The 17,670-nt window shown below is 44.3% G+C and overlaps 1 protein-coding gene across 3 annotated transcripts in view; it reads right to left on the bottom strand.

Moving 5' to 3' along the window:
- The window catches only part of LNX1 (ligand of numb-protein X 1), a 282,665-nt gene that overhangs the window by 116,352 nt on the left and 148,643 nt on the right, over window positions 1–17,670 (bottom strand). For all 3 annotated transcript variants that reach the window (XM_082256708.1, XM_082256709.1, XM_082256710.1), the window contains 2 exons: window positions 6,927–7,177; window positions 4,244–4,405 (listed from right to left, as the gene is read on the bottom strand). In XM_082256708.1, the coding sequence (XP_082112834.1) occupies window positions 4,244–4,405; window positions 6,927–7,177 (413 nt within the window). The remainder of the gene's footprint in view (window positions 1–4,243; window positions 4,406–6,926; window positions 7,178–17,670) is intronic.

The following is a 17,670-nucleotide window of genomic DNA, read 5'->3' as shown; positions in this document are numbered from 1 at the left end:
TGGGGGAATCCAGAATGGAGAAGGATTTGGGGGTTCTAGTTGAAACTAGACTAAGTAATAGCATGCAATGTCAAGCTGCAGCTGTCAAAGCTGGCAGAATATTATCATGCATAAGGAAGGGGATATACTCCAGAGATAAAGCTATAATCCTGACACTTTATAAAACCATGGTCTGGCCACACCTGAAGTATTCTGTCCAGTTCTAGTCCTCAGAAAGGATGTGCTGAAACTGGAAAGAGTCCAAAGAAGGGCAACTAAACTAATAAGGGGATTGGAGGACCTTAATTATGAGGAGCGATTACAAGCACTTATTTTGTTCTCCTTGGAGAAGAGATGCCTGAGAGGGGACATGATAGCATTTTACAAATAGCCTCAATGGCGATTTCAGCATAGGTAAAAAACGATTTAGCCTCAAGGAGTGGAAGAAGACACGTGACCACACGATGAGATTAGAGGAGAGGCGGTTTGACCTTAAGCTGCGTAAGGGGTTCTTCACTGTAAGGGCGGTGAGAATGTGGAACTCTCTTCCACAATTGGTGGTTGCTGCGGGGAGTATGGCTACTTTTAAAAGACCTTTGGACGTGCATCTTACAGATCACAACATTCAGGGTTATGGGAAATGATCAGGCCACTGACACACACACACCTGTACAGGTTGAACTGGATGGACTGATTTCTTTGTTCAACCTCAACTACTATGTATGTCTCTATGTAACTATGTAACTGGACCTCCATTGCATCATTGTGATCCACATATAATATTGTGATAGCTGAAAGATTCCTTATTGCTTTGTTTTTAGTATTTCCAAGAACTTCGATGTGTGTTATATTGTGTTTCTTCAAAACAATAAGATACTTTGTGTTTTTTTTCCTGGGACAGAAATCTTATTATCTGTCCTTGTTTGACACAATTTAACTATTGAAAAATATAAGGATTGTACTGTTATTGTGACTGTAGATTTGGAATAAATGAAATTCTTGCTATATTTATTTGCAGCATGGCCTTTGTTTGCTTTCTGTGGATTCTGGCCTTCAATTAAGCTTTCCAAAGAATCCAGCCAGCAGCAGAACCCCTGGGGGTGTATATATGGCTCGACCACCCACATCAGGTGACCCAAAACATTTAACACGCTCTGCCTGGATTAGAAAGCGGTGTTAAATCATAAATGTTAAAGCCCAATTGAACTCTCATTGTTTATTACTGTAATATTGCAGCACGACTGCATATACTGTACAGGAATACATTTTGGGCCTTTCATTTTCTTTTATACTAGTAAGTTCTGTAACAGGGTTTAAATACCTTCTCCAGATGTCCGACACTGTACATCTAAGGTAACCCACAGACAGATGCCTCACTGAGAACAGCAGATGGTGAGATGTCTGCTGATCCTTAAACACACTGCTGAGCCAATAACACCCAATGTGATAATTTTCTTGACTCAGCTAATGGATAAATATTTTATTCTCTATTTTCTACAGAAAAAGAATTACTAAAATCTTTGTATGATAATGAGCTTTTTTTGAAAGCACTCATTGGGGTTGATTTACTAAAGGTAAATAGACTGCGCAATTTGCAAGTGCAGTTGCACTCTGTAAGGGATATGCTCCAGCGCTTAGTAAATGAGGTGAAGCTTCACTTTGCAAAGAATACCCAATCAAATGCAAATGCTTCCCCCATTTAATAAGCTCTGGCACAAATGCCCTTGCAGAGTACAACTGCACTTGCAAAGTGCGGAGTCTATTTGCCTTTTTAAAATAAACCCCATTATAACACCCTATGAAAACACATGCTCTAGAGCTTGCCTGGTCATCACAAGCAACCCTGGGATATCAATTGTAGCAATTGGACTTTGTGTGTCACCCTAAAAAAACAGCTACAATTTTAACATATGTGAGTCCGTATTTGAGGGGCCCATCATACTATGTAAGAAACATAGCAGAATTGACCTGAGCTAGATTATATGCATTTTACTCATTCAGGCCAAATGATTCAGAGATGCTTGAATGGGATCTGAGAGTGTGATCTTAACAGGGGGGTCTTCCAGCTCACCTATTACACTCTGCACACTGAGCTTTTGGCTAAATATACTGCAAAAGGCAGGTAAGTATAAGCTACTGGAGAGGGCAGCAAAAAAAGGGAAAGTGTTATGTTGCCCTTCGTTGAATTCACAATAAAGTAAAATGCATATATATATATATATATATATATATATATATATATATAAATAAATATATATATATATATATATATATATATATATATATATACACTGCCTTGCCCAGAAAAGACCTGGAATTAACTAAGCAACTAACTAAACTAAGCATGCAGTAGCTATCCTATTGCATAGTTACTGCATGTGCCCAAAGAATGAGATCAGCTGACTACCTGAATATACTGAATGACCAGGTTATTCCATAATAGGAAAAAAAGGCCGCGCTTAAGTCACAGTCAGGATAGGTAAACGATAATGAACCTAGGCAGCCAGTACAAAAATACAACTATGGTAATGAAAAGATAAATAAAAGTACAGCGCCAATCATTAATATAGGACAAATCACTGAAAGGTAAGAGTCCAAATATTAAACGGATGATAATCCTCAATAAAACAGATATGAGTCTCCAGCCACCAAAGATGGAGTCAGTACAAGAAAGACATCATCACCCCGTGCAACAGATTAGGTGTCAGCTTACCGGAAACCCTGGACCCCCTGTTAGGGTGGGTCACATGAATCCAGGAAGAGGGTCCTCTATAGTGCTGATACCAATCCCAGGATGGTCTCTCCAAGGAGGGCACAGTTCCAGTAACTCAACCCATGCAGTAGGTGAAAATCCCTCAAAATCAAGAGGAAGACTTCAATGGCATAGTAAACTACTCAGCTTTATTCATATTAAAAAGATGCAAATGGCAACTCACATTTAGATGACAAATCAATGCGCATAAATGGTACACCACAGGTAAGCGCGAAGACAAGCGGACGCGCCCGCTTGTCTTTTTAATATGAATAAAGCTGAGTAGTTTACTATGCCATTGGAGTCTTCCTCTTGATTTTGAGGTATTTTCACCTACTGCACGGGTTGAGTCACTGGAACTGTGCCCTCCTTGGAGAGACCATCCTGGGATTGGTATCCGCACCATAGAGGACCCTCTTCCTGGATTCATTTACCACTCGCTCATGGGACCCACCCTAACAGGGGGTCCAGGGTTTCCGGTAAGCTGACACCTAATCTGTTGCACGGGGTGATGATGTCTTCCTTGTACTGACTCCATCTTTGGTGGCTGGACTCTCATATCTGTTTTATTCAGGTTATTCCATCAATTGTTTTTTTTCTTCCCTGATGGCACGGGCATATTCCAAGATGACAATGCCAGGATTCATCAGGCTCAAATTGTGAGAGGGGTTCAGGGAGAATGAGACATCATTTTCACACATGGATTGGCCACCACAGAGCCCAGAACTTAGCCCCATTGAGAATCTTTGGGATGTGCTGGAGAAGGCTTTGCACAGTGGTCCGACTCTCCCATCATCAATACAAGATCTTGGTGAAAAATGAATGCAACACTGGACGGAAATATATATCTTGTGACATTGCAGAAGCTTTTCAAAACAATGCCACAGCAAATGTGTGCAGTAATCAAAGCTAAAGGCGGTCCAACGTGTGTGACCTTTTTTTTTTTGGTGGCGACTTTTTTTTTTTTTTTGCCAGGCAGTGTATATTATCATAACAGAATGCTATTAATAAAAAATATATGTTCCCTAGCCATGGGCATTAAGAGTTCTTTAGAACTTCATTAGAAAAAATGCTTGCAATCAGCCAACAAGGCTGTGAAAACTCACATAAACTGGATACCAAGGTACAAATGCCTAAAAAATATGAAATATATCAAGTTGCTGCCTGTACTTCTGAACATTACAATATTATGTAGAGATTATCTTTGGATGCTTGTTCACACTGGCGGAGAAGCCTTTTATTTGCAGGTGAAAAGCAAAGCAATGCAGAAAGCGATGCATTTAAATTCTCACACTTCAAGTGTTCTATGGTGTAACTGTGCTCTCACAGTGTCATCTTTCTGGGGCAGATTAATAGTGATGAGATTGAAAAATTAAATGTAGCTAATTTGCTTAAATAGGGAACATAATTGCTTCTCTGTTCAGACAACTTCATTGATAAGCTCCTTTTTATGTTGTTTTTATTATTCATATATCTGACTTGATAATAAACATAGAAAACAATGGTTCAAACCTATACAATCTTCTGTGATATTTGCATTTTGCAGGCTTGCTCGTTCTCTGTCTGCAGAGTGTATGACGGCACTTCCACTTTTTGTTCTTCGAAGGACACTGAGTGCTCGGTTTAGCTTTTTAAAAGACAGACTCCTGACTGTGGAACGCTCAAAATTACGACCTGCAAAGAAAAAAAGATGACTTAAGTATTTCTTTTAGGGTACTCTGTGTATATGAAACTGAAGAAAATTCCAAACTAAAATTACCGTACATCTAAACCCAAGAACATCATATATGTAATGTATAGTATGCCATGTAATATGCAGCAGCTTTCCAGTCAGGGGCATTACTACAAAACAGAAAATAGGAAGCCCAAATGCGCTACTAATGGGGTATGAGACATGTGGGGTGTATATATAAAGTATAAGTATAAATCCAAATAAATAAACAGGTGGATAATCTGTAGGAAAAGCAGCCCATTGTGTAGTGTCACCACAACTGAATACGTAAGAGGAAATATGAATCGGCGCTAATTCCTGAGTGAGCAAAGGCCACTCAACTGACAGCGCTGCGTAGAGTGGCTCCCGAAACAACAGAGATGGAGGAAAGCAGAGCAGAGCATCACACGGAAACCACAGAGACAGAGACCGCATGACGCTCTGCTCTACTTTCCTCCGCCTCTGTTGTTCCGGGAGCCGCTCTAGGCAGTGCTGTCAGTTGAGTGGGCCTTTGCTCCCTCACGAATTAGCGCCGATTCATATTTCCTCTTTCCTATTACTACAAAACATGATGCCCCATAACACAATTTGAGGAGACATCTTCCTGCACCTAACTCTCCCTGTAGCAACTGGCAGCGTTAACTGTAACAATTCATTATTGAACCCAACACTATACCCTGTCTTTGGATCTACTACTTGGACATATTAATACTTCTAGATGTTCCCTTTAACATAGCAAATCTTCACAGTCTGAGTTCAGGTCCACTTTCAAAAAATTGTTGCACATGATACAATATCCCAGTGTCACAGAGCCTACTAAATGCAATGCAGAAACTGATTTTTTTTTTTTTAAAAAATCAATGCAACAGGAGAAACCAGTCAGACAGCTACTGGTGCTACTGCACATGACAAGCTGAGAGCATAACCAAAACAGCTTCTCTCCACCTTTTTAACATGGAGAAACCCTTGAAATAACTCTCCAGGCTCAAGGAATCCCTGCTCATAATTACTAAATCTACAGTTCACAGTAGATTAGCGTGATGGTCACTGGGAAGAATGTACCTTACATTTGTGGTCATTAGGAGGAACCCCCCTTCCAGATAGCTAAAAAAGACTAATGGTGTCAGTGTCGAACTTATATGAGAGGCAGAAATGGCCCATTGCTCTAGAAATCCCTAGAAACTCCTGGAAGAACCATAGGGTTCTATAGAACCCTGGTTGAGAAAGGTTGTAGTAGAAGATACTGGCATATAGATGTAGCAAAATATGTTATGAAAAGTTAATACAGCCTATTCAATTTGCGATGAGCATAGATCATCTGAAATGTTATATTATTCTTATGTGCAGGCAGCGATAAGATACAGACATACAGGCCCAGGTGCTAGTGAGGTTTAATGTACAAATTGTCCCTTTAATCAAGGTGGAGTACCTAGTCAGTCCATATTCGCTGTCTGTAGTAATCACTGCTGTACTATATGGGCTTAGAGCTGAATAGGGCACTGATCCATCTCTAACTTTTCCCTTGCTGAAGAAGAACTCATTTACAGCAGGGTGGGGATTTTTTTTTACTATTTTCTTCAATTAAAAACATAAACTGGCTACCATAGTTTATTTAAAGAGAAATGATAGTCTATTTTCAAAAAGCAAATGTTTTGAGTAACTATTGCGGTAGGCTGATTTGCGTACAAAATGTGCGAACACAGGGGGCTTGGGATCAGATGACTTATAGGGGTTTATTTAGAGATGTTTTCACACAAGATTCACACAACTTGATGCATACATATTTCTAATTGGATCCAACGAGAAAATGTGTGAATCCTTGGTAAAAAACATTTATAATTAGACCCTTAATGGTGAGTTTACTAAAACTGAAGTGTGCAAAATCTGGTGCAGCTCTGCAAAGAAACCAATCAACTTCCAGGTTTTTTTTGTCAAAGCTAAACAAACTAGAGTTAGAAGCTGATTGGCTACCATGCACAGCTGCACCGGGTTTTGAAATCTCAGGTTTTAGTAAATTAACCCCATAGAAGTATGTTTATTTAGCTTGTCTTGCTATTGGTTGCCAGCAGCTGTGTTTATTATAACTAGTAGTTACCACAGTGCATTTTCTATTTTTGTTTGTTGTAACCCCATAGACATACATAGGAAGAATAGTAATGCTGCAAGGCAGCAAGCAGAGCCTGCATATGTAATGCAACATCATGGCTGCTCCTATGTACATACATAATTGCAAACAATTTATAGAAACAAGGTTTTTAAAGACATTAACACACATAGTTGGGAATATTTACATCAATCTGATCAATTTCAAATACAAATCTAGAAATATTTGCAGATACTGAACATTTTCTTTAAGACACCTTTGATATGAAGCAGGTTTCATTTAAAGCCTAATTAATAGCATTGTAAATACATGTTAATAGGACATGGCAGCTGTGATAGCGTTGATATTAAAAGCAATGAAGAAAGGTGATCATGACTTACTCCTATTCCGGTTTATTCTGAAGTGTTCTTCAGATCCGCTTCCCAGATGGCTGTCTCCTGTGGGTGAGCTATATACAGGGTTGTCCTGACCTGCATCGTCATTTACTAAGGCTGCAGCTGCAGAAGCAGCTGATAGTTCAGGCGACACTGCTGCTATGGTTAAGTCTAATGAAGAGCTGCAGTCTGGGGAACCATCCTGTGAACGTCTTTTACGCTCTTTGGTAAGGCCATAGTGTGATGCACCTTTACACCTGTAGGAAAGAAAAATATTCTGCTTTAGTGGTTAGAGTTCAGCCAAACGATCAAGTATATACCCAACACCAGAAAGATTTCATATGTAAGGTATATGGAAGTAAGTTATTTAAAGGTGCACTCAATGGCACACAAAATGTTCTCATACAATATACCTGTCAAGTATGCTATATTTTCAGCTTGCCATTTTAATTCTATATCTGGTTATTAGATAATTAATCCTTATTACTGGTATGGTATGCATATCTTCTGGGAGGCCCTGTATTTGAGCCTACAGCAATGCTGATCAGTGTGTTCCATGGTTCCAGCACTGGCCTTTTTCTGAAACCTCACCCATTATTTTATAGCAGGTAAAATAAATATTGAACACGTCACCATTTTTCTAGGTAAATATATTTCTAAAGGTGCTATTGACATGAAATTTTCACCACGTCGACAGCAACCCATGCTATTCAAACATAAAAAGAAAACAAAACAAATACATTCACAAACTAAGTTATGTGTAATAAAATGGAAGGAAGGTGCAAAAAGGCATGGAAAGCCAAGACACCAGCTGAAATCTATCAGTAATTAGAAAGCAATCCTGCCCCTTGTCAGTGCAAAACAATATCAGCTGGTTTCAGTCTCAACTGATGGCCTATAAATAGGTGTCTCATTACCAAGGTGTCACACAAAAAAAATCTTATGATAGGTACTCTCATAGAACTCTTTCAAGACCTTTGCAACCTTATTGTTGCAAAACATACGGATGGCATTGGTTTCTGAAGGATTTCTATACTTCTGAATGTCCCAGTGAGCACTGTTGGGGCCATAATCCCGAAATGGAAAGAATATCAATTCACCGTAAACCGGCCACGATCAAGTGCTCCTAACATGGTTTCTAACAGAGGAGTGAAAAGAATTATCAGAAGAGTTGTCGAAGGGCCAAGGACCACTTGTGGAGAGCTTCAGAATGATCTGGAATTAGCAGGCACAAATTTTTCAGAGAAAACAATAAGTAATGCACTCTATTGCCATGGCCTGTATGCACACTCACCACATTGCTGAGGAAAAAGCATGCTGAAGCTTGTTTAAAGTTTGCTGCACATTAGTACATTCTGTATATTACAACAAGAAGTAAGGGATGCTGTATCACTGTATCCACCAGACAGCTAAGGGTTATGAGTCGTGTGACAATAGGATACATTTCTACTCAAAAACAGTATAAGTAGCACAGTTATTTTACATGATAGGCCACCTGCACACTGTATTCTTTTAGATGCCTTGACACTTAAAGGGGGAAAGCAGCAGAAAAAAAAACACATTAAAAGCTGCTTTTTTGTATGCATGTTTAGGCAGGTTCACACACTTTTATGCATGTTCACCCATTTGGCATACAAGCATTTTTTGGCCAGAATAATAATTTATTTTGGCCATTAGAATGCATTAACAGGCGAATGCGCATAAATGTGTGTAGCGTCAACTCGCATTTTTTCAGCCCAAACGCCGCTATTCAGAACCTCAAGTGTTTTTTTTTCTGCTTCTAAACTCTTGTAACTGCCTATGTGAGCATGGACACTCTAGCCTCAGTGCCAACCCCCACAGTTCATTCCATGAGTGCTGCCTGATGTAGCTGCCTCAAATGGCATGAACAACGCTGATCATATTATTCTATTATCCATAGTCCTATTATTCTAATTATTTCAATACTTTAAGTCACTTATCTGAAACAAGGGCAGGTGAAGTCAAGACTCTTGATTAGGGTAGTTCAGGTCCCACCTGTTTAACCATATTACCTGGATCAGTACCCAACACCACCCTGTTTGCGTTTAAATGACAACACTAACTCAGCATTGGAATTATTGGCCGGTTCGGCCTTTTATTAAACAAAACCATAAATAACAAAAAACATAAAACAGTCAAACCAATCCAGATCAAAGAATGATTGTAGATCCTTGACAATAACATCTCCCACAACTTTGGAGTCTGTGGTACCATTAAGTTAGGTTCTGTCCCCAGCTGCCAAAACACTGCCTCGAGGACTATCCTAAAGGACCACAGACCCCTACCACCTTACACTACCCGGTCGGTCTAGACTGAACCAGACCAACCATAGGACTCCATACCTAAGATGGGTCACACCATTTTATCATTCGACACCATGTTTTGGACCCTCGTTAAGGACCCCAACAGCCAATGTTCAACCTCCTTAGCAGAATGACAGAAAATGACATCAACAGGGTGGGCGGAAGGGACGTTTCCCCTATGATCTCCAGTCTGGAAGTGAAGCCCCTTCACTCCTCCCCTCCAACTATGCTCATCATTTCCTCCAAGCTCCAGGCATGTCTAGATCTGCACTCATGTCTTTGAAAGACCTAAAGCTGGGCTCACACTGTGTGCAGAGCAGCTCGCAGCAGGGGGTCCAGCGCATCCCTGTTCACCATGCCAGGTTCCAAATTTGTTCCACATTTTTGGCTGAATTTGGACCTGAAATGGGCCAGCAGATGCACAGGACCCTTCTGCAAACCGCTTTGCAGCTGTCCCGGAGCTGTGTGAACCGGCTCCGCTGAGAGCCAGTCACAGTCTCCTGACATGCGAGTTGGAAACCCGCATCCAAATGGCACCAGTGTGAACCCAGAGGATGTTCACTTTGCCTAATGAAAAAGGAATAACTGTTCACTTTGAATACCCCGTCATGTGTGAAGGAAACAAGATTGACTTGATTTTTTATTTCTATAGTAAATCAACCCTTTTGTGTATGCTACGTATTCCATTTTGGGATTATTTCCTTTCTTCATAAAAGTGTTTTCCTAGCTTCTCCTTTTATGTCTTTCCAAAAAGTGGTAGACATCTCATTGTGATTAGGGTTGAGCGAACACCTAGATGTCCGTGTTCGACGGGTTCGGCCGAACTTTAAAAAAAAGTCCGGGTCCGTGTCCCGGACTTTTACCGAACTTTTCCCGGACACCGAACCCCATTGAAGTCAATGGGGACCCGAACTTTAAGGCACTAAAATGGCTCTAAAACACCAAAGGAAAGGGCTAGAGTGCTGCAAATGGCAGCAAAACGTAATTAAGAGCATGGCAAGTGCTCTGCAAACAAATGTGGATAGGGAAATAACTTAAAACAACAAAAAAAAAACAGAAAAATAAAACAATGTTCTTCTTCATCTCTGAAGGACGAGGCCCATATGGAGTAGGAGGGAGGTTGAGGTGGTGGTGGATGTGGCGGTGACATAGGCGTGCGCACAGGGTGTGCTGGGTGTGCCTGGGCACACCCTAATCACCTAGGGCACATAGCATTGCCAGTGAGGAGATGGGAAAGATCTCCCTGGGACCTGCTCTGCTCTATTTCTCCTTGCCTACAGGTACATGGCCCCGATACATTACTCTCCCTGCTGGCAAACACATGCATGTGTATTTCAACTTTGGGGTGCACACCTTAATGCAATAGGCTGCGCACACCTATGGGCGGTGTAGGTGGAAGCGGCGGTGGAGGAGGACCAGGGCTGGATTAACAGCATCATGGGCTTGGTGCTGAGGATTTTGAAGGGCCTTAAGGGCCGTGCCTTGCCATGCACCCAGAGGAGGAAGGGTGCAGCCATGCATGCCTAATTCAACATGGGATGCTGTCTCTGAAGCCCATAAACACATCCATGCATCGCCAACTGTCCCTCCTTGTCCGGCCTTCACGCTGTGTGGGGAGGTTCTGAGGGTGCTGCCTGGGGAAGCGAGCATAGAAGCCAGACTTCTGTGTTTACAAGTGACAGAAGAGCGGTAACAGTGAATATGGCCAACCCGGGGCCTATATAAAAGGTAGGGGCCTGGAGCTGCAGCTCCAATAGCCCCTACATTAATCTGGCCCTGAGGAGGAGGACGAGGTAGCCAACACTGCTTCTTTTCAAAAATTTTAAATGAGGGTACACCCCAAAAGAGTGAGAAAGAGAAAAATGGAACAATGGGTGGGTAAGGTCGGTATCCATTGCTATTCTGCATAAGGTACGGAAAAGTCCCGTGGGATCCATGCCTGGTTCATTTTAATGAACGTGAGCTTGTCCACATTGTCTCTGGACAGGCGGCTGCGCTTGTCTGTTATAACGCCCCCAGCCGTGCTAAATACCCGTTCAGATAATACACTGGCTGCAGGGCACGCCAGCACCTCCAAGGCGTAAAGGGCAAGCTCAGGCCATGTGCCCAATTTGGAGACCCAGAAGTTGAAGGGGGCAGACCCGTCATTCACTACATGTAGGCGTGTGCACACATACTGCTCCACCATGTTGGTAAAATGCTGCCTCCTGCTAAGACGTTCCATCTGAGCTGCTGGTGCTGCTGTTTGTTGTGGCGTGCTGACAAAGCTTTTCCACATTTCGGCCATGCTAACCCTGCCTTCTGAGGTGCTGGCGGTGCCCTGGTTGCGTTGGCGACCTCCTCCTCCTCCTCCTCTGCCTTGTGCTTCCACTGTGGCCCCGCTGTCAGATGGGAATGCCAGCAGCATGGCGTCTACCAGCGTGCGCTTGTACTCGCGCATCTTGCGATCGCGCTCCAGTGAGTGAATTAAGGACGGTACGTTGTCCTTGTAACGGGGATCCAGCAGCGTGGCCACCCAGTAATCAGCACAAGTTAGAATGTGGGCAACTCGGCGGTCGTTGTGGAGACACTGCAGCATGTAATCGCTCATGTGTGCCAGGCTGCCCAGAGGCGACGAAAGGCTGTCCTCTGTGGGAGGTGTATCGTCCGTGTCCTCTGTATCCCCCCAGCCACGCACCAGTGATGGCCATGAGCTGGCCTGGGTGCCACCCTGCTGTGAACATGGTTCCATCTCCTCCTCCAGCTCCTCCTCCTCCTCATCCTCCTCATCCTCCAGAACTGTGCCCCTGCTGGACAATTGCGTCCCTGGCGTTTGCGTGTGCAGGAACCCACCCTCGGAGCCCCTTGCGAATGACTGCCCTGAAAGCCTTGGAAATGTTACCTCTTCATCCTCCTCCTCCTCCTCATCCTGTGCCACATCCTCTTCCATCATCGCCCGAATTGTTTTTTCAAGGAGGCATAGAAGTGGGATAGTTAAGCTGAGAACGGCGTCATTGCCACTGGCCATGTTGGTGGAGTACTCAAAACAGCGCAACAAGGCACACAGGTCTCGCATGGAGGCCCAGTTATTGGTGGTGAAGTGGTGCTGTTCCGCAGAGCGACTCACGCGTGCGTGCTGCAGCTGAAACTCCACTATGGCCTGCTGCTGCTCGCACAGTCTTTCCAGCATGTGCAAGGTGGAGTTCCACCTTGTGGGCACGTCACATATGAGGCGGTGAGCGGGAAGGCCGAAGTTACGCTGCAGCGCTGCCAGGCGAGCAGCAGCAGGGTGAGAACGCCGAAAGTGCGCACAAACGGCCCGCACTTTCTGCAGCAGCTCTGACATATCGGGGTAGTTTTTAAGGAACCTCTGCACCACCAAATTCAGCACATGCGCCAGGCAAGGGATGTGCGTCAAACCGGCTAGGCCCAGAGCTGCTATGAGATTTCGCCCGTTATCACACACCACCAGGCCGGGCTTGAGGCTCGCTGGCAGCAACCACTCATTTGTCTGCTGTTCCATGCTCCTCCACAACTCCTGCGCGGTGTGTGGTTTGTCCCCCAAACAGGCAAGTTGTAAAACTGCCTGCTGTCGTTTACCCCTGGCCGTGCTGAAGTTGGTGGTGAAGGTGTTACGCTGTCCGGATGAGGAGGCGGTAGAGGATGAGGAAGCGGAGTAGGAGGAGTTACGAACAGGAGGCAAACTGAAGCGCCCTGCAATCCTCGGTGGTGGAAGGACATGCGCCAAATTGCTATCCGCCTCAGGCCCATCCGCCACTGCATTTACCCAGTGTGCCGTTAGGGAGATATAACGCCCCTGACCGTGCTTACTGGTCCACGTATCCGTAGTTAGGTGGACCTTGGCACAGATGGCGTTGCGCAGTGCACACCTGATATTTTCCCCCACTTGGTTGTGCAGGGAAGGGATGGCTTGCCTGGAAAAGTAGTGGCGGCTGGGCACGACGTACTGTGGGACAGCCACCGACATAAGGTTTTTAAAACTGTGCGTCTCCACCAGACGGAATGACAGCATTTCAAAGGCCAATAATTTTGAAATGCTGGCATTCAGGGCCAGGGATCGCGGGTGGGTAGGGGGGTACTTCCTCTTCCTCTCAAGTGTTTGGGAGATGGAAAGCTGAACGCTTCCACGGGACATTGTGGAGATGGTTGTTGGTGACCCAGGTGGTGGTGTTGCTGACAGATCGTCTGTTTGCGGGGTGGCAGGTGCCGGTATCACTACAGATGTGGCTGGAGCGGCCGAGACTGCAGCAGAAGAGGAAGCAGGATGAGCCAGAGACGTTTCTTGGTTTTGAAGGTGTGTACTCCACTGCAGCTCGTGCTTTGCACTTAGATGCCTGATCATGCAGGTTGTGCTCAGGTTGAGAAGGTTCATGCCTCGCTTCAAGCTCTGATTGCACAGGGTGCAAACCACTCGTGTCCTGTCATCAGCACATTTTCTAAAGAACTTCCACGCTAGAGAACTCCTTTGAGCTCACTTTGGTGCGCTCGTTCCCTTGCTGCGTTGGGCAGTAGCGGGCGTAGTGTCTAGGGCACGGCCGCTCCGCTTCTGCACCCTGCTCCCTCTTCTGCTGTGCTGGTGGCTCTGTGCGACCACCGCCTCTTCCTCCAAACTACTCAGGTCACCTGCATGACGTTCATTCCATGTGGGGTCGAGGACCTCATCGTCCTCCACATCATCTTCCACCCAGTCTTCACCCCTGCCCTCCTTGTCGGTCTCCACAATGCTGAACGCCGCAGCAGTTGGCACCTGCGTTTCGTCATCATCGGAGACGTGCTGCGATGATCCTTGCATGTACTCATCTTGAGAAATAAGTGGTTGGGCATCGCTGCACTCAATCTCTTCCACTTCTGGGGCAGGGCTAGGTGGATGGCCCTGGGAAACCCTGCTGACAGAGTCCTCAAAAAGAATAAGAGACTGCTGTATGGCTTGGGGCTCAGACTGCTGGCCTGATTTGCAAGGGGGTGAGGTGAAAGACGGTTGGACATTGGCTGCAGGTGCCAACTCTGACCTTTCTGCAGTAGACTGGGTGGGAGACAATGTGAAGGAACTGGAGGCACTGTCAGCAGCAAACCAATCTACTATCGCCTCAACTTGTTCTGGCCTCATCACTTCTAGGGGCGTTTGATGCCCTACCAAATACTGATGCAGGTTCTGTCGCCTACTCACACTTGAGGAAGGTGTTTCACTTGTGCGTGTAGCTGGCACAGATCGACCATGTCCTCTCCTTGCAACAGGAGCTCTACCAGCAGCACCACGACCCAGGCCACGGCCCTTATTTGACGGTCTCCTCATATTTCTGTAATTTAAGATCTTGCCCTAGAAAGGTTTTTATTGAATAGCGGAATAGAAAATATGATCCAAAAAAAGTGTATGTATATCACACGTACACAACCACACTAGGCCCCAATTACTATTGTTTGTACCCCTAAAAGGCTAGATGAGGAGTAGGGGGAGTATGGAACAGGCAGCACCCTCAAACCTTCAGAAGTATGAGATGAACCCCAACAACTTGGAAAGGTGGATCTCTCTCACACGTACCGACACAGACTATCCCGCAATTCAATTGATCCTCAAAGGTTTTTATTGAATAGCGGAATAGGAAATATGATCAAAAAAAGTGTATGTATCTCGCACGTACACAACCACACTAGGCCCCAATTACTATTGTTTGTACCCCTAAAAGGCTAGATGAGGAGTAGGGGGGGTATGGAACAGGCAGCACCCTCAAACCTTCAGAAGTATGAGATGAACCCCAACAACTTGGAAAGGTGGATCTCTCTCACACGTACCGACACAGACTATCCCGCAATTCAATTGATCCTCAAAGGTTTTTATTGAATAGCGGAATAGGAAATATGATCAAAAAAAGTGTATGTATCTCGCACGTACACAACCACACTAGGCCCCAATTACTATTGTTTGTACCCCTAAAAGGCTAGATGAGGAGTAGGGGGAGTATGGAACAGGCAGCACCCTCAAACCTTCAGAAGTATGAGATGAACCCCAACAACTTGGAAAGGTGGATCTCTCTCACACGTACCGACACAGACTATCCCGCAATTCAATTGATCCTCAAAGGTTTTTATTGAATAGCGGAATAGGAAATATGATCAAAAAAAGTGTATGTATCTCGCACGTACACAACCACACTAGGCCCCAATTACTATTGTTTGTACCCCTAAAAGGCTAGTTGAGGAGTAGGGGGGGTATGGAACAGGCAGCACCCTCAAACCTTCAGAAGTATGAGATGAACCCCAACAACTTGGAAAGGTGGATCTCTCTCACACGTACCGACACAGACTATCCCGCAATTCAATTGATCCTCAAAGGTTTTTATTGAATAGCGGAATAGGAAATATGATCAAAAAAAGTGTATGTATCTCGCACGTACACAACCACACTAGGCCCCAATTACTATTGTTTGTACCCCTAAAAGGCTAGATGAGGAGTAGGGGGGGTATGGAACAGGCAGCACCCTCAAACCTTCAGAAGTATGAGATGAACCCCAACAACTTGGAAAGGTGGATCTCTCTCACACGTACCGACACAGACTATCCCGCAATTCAATTGATCCTCAAAGGTTTTTATTGAATAGCGGAATAGGAAATATGATCAAAAAAAGTGTATGTATCTCGCACGTACACAACCACACTAGGCCCCAATTACTATTGTTTGTACCCCTAAAAGGCTAGATGAGGAGTAGGGGGAGTATGGAACAGGCAGCACCCTCAAACCTTCAGAAGTATGAGATGAACCCCAACAACTTGGAAAGGTGGATCTCTCTCACACGTACCGACACAGACTATCCCGCAATTCAATTGATCCTCAAAGGTTTTTATTGAATAGCGGAATAGGAAATATGATCAAAAAAAGTGTATGTATCTCGCACGTACACAACCACACTAGGCCCCAATTACTATTGTTTGTACCCCTAAAAGGCTAGATGAGGAGTAGGGGGGGTATGGAACAGGCAGCACCCTCAAACCTTCAGAAGTATGAGATGAACCCCAACAACTTGGAAAGGTGGATCTCTCTCACACGTACCGACACAGACTATCCCGCAATTCAATTGATCCTCAAAGGTTTTTATTGAATAGCGGAATAGGAAATATGATCAAAAAAAGTGTATGTATCTCGCACGTACACAACCACACTAGGCCCCAATTACTATTGTTTGTACCCCTAAAAGGCTAGATGAGGAGTAGGGGGGGTATGGAACAGGCAGCACCCTCAAACCTTCAGAAGTATGAGATGAACCCCAACAACTTGGAAAGGTGGATCTCTCTCACACGTACCAACACAGACTATCCCCCAATTTAACTGATCCCCAAAGGTTTTTGATTAAATAGCGGAATAGAAAATATGATCCCAAAAAAGTGTATGTATATCACACGTACACAACCACACTAGGCCCCAATTACTATTGTTTGTACCCCTAAAAGGCTAGGAGTAGGGGGAGTATGGAACAGGCAGCACCCTCAAACCTTCAGAAGTATGAGATGAACCCCAACAACTTGGAAAGGTGGATCTCTCTCACACGTACCAACACAGACTATCCCCCAATTTAACTGATCCCCAAAGGTTTTTGATTAAATAGCGGAATAGAAAATATGATCCCAAAAAAGTGTATGTATATCACACGTACACAACCACACTAGGCCCCAATTACTATTGTTTGTACCCCTAAAAGGCTAGGAGTAGGGGGAGTATGGAACAGGCAGCACCCTCAAACCTTCAGAAGTATGAGATGAACCCCAACAACTTGGAAAGGTGGATCTCTCTCACACGTACCAACACAGACTATCCCCCAATTTAACTGATCCCCAAAGGTTTTTGATTAAATAGCGGAATAGAAAATATGATCCCAAAAAAGTGTATGTATATCACACGTACACAACCACACTAGGCCCCAATTACTATTGTTTGTACCCCTAAAAGGCTAGGAGTAGGGGGAGTATGGAACAGGCAGCACCCTCAAACCTTCAGAAGTATGAGATGAACCCCAACAACTTGGAAAGGTGGATCTCTCTCACACGTACCAACACAGACTATCCCCCAATTTAACTGATCCCCAAAGGTTTTTGATTAAATAGCGGAATAGAAAATATGATCCCAAAAAAGTGTATGTATATCACACGTACACAACCACACTAGGCCCCAATTACTATTGTTTGTACCCCTAAAAGGCTAGGAGTAGGGGGAGTATGGAACAGGCAGCACCCTCAAACCTTCAGAAGTATGAGATGAACCCCAACAACTTGGAAAGGTGGATCTCTCTCACACGTACCAACACAGACTATCCCCCAATTTAACTGATCCCCAAAGGTTTTTGATTAAATAGCGGAATAGAAAATATGATCCCAAAAAAGTGTATGTATATCACACGTACACAACCACACTAGGCCCCAATTACTATTGTTTGTAC

This window comes from Pelophylax lessonae, assembly GCF_965119305.1.
Source record: "Pelophylax lessonae genome assembly, chromosome: 1".
Lineage (NCBI taxonomy): Eukaryota > Metazoa > Chordata > Amphibia > Anura > Ranidae > Pelophylax > Pelophylax lessonae.
This window is presented reverse-complemented; position numbering and strand designations above follow the sequence as displayed.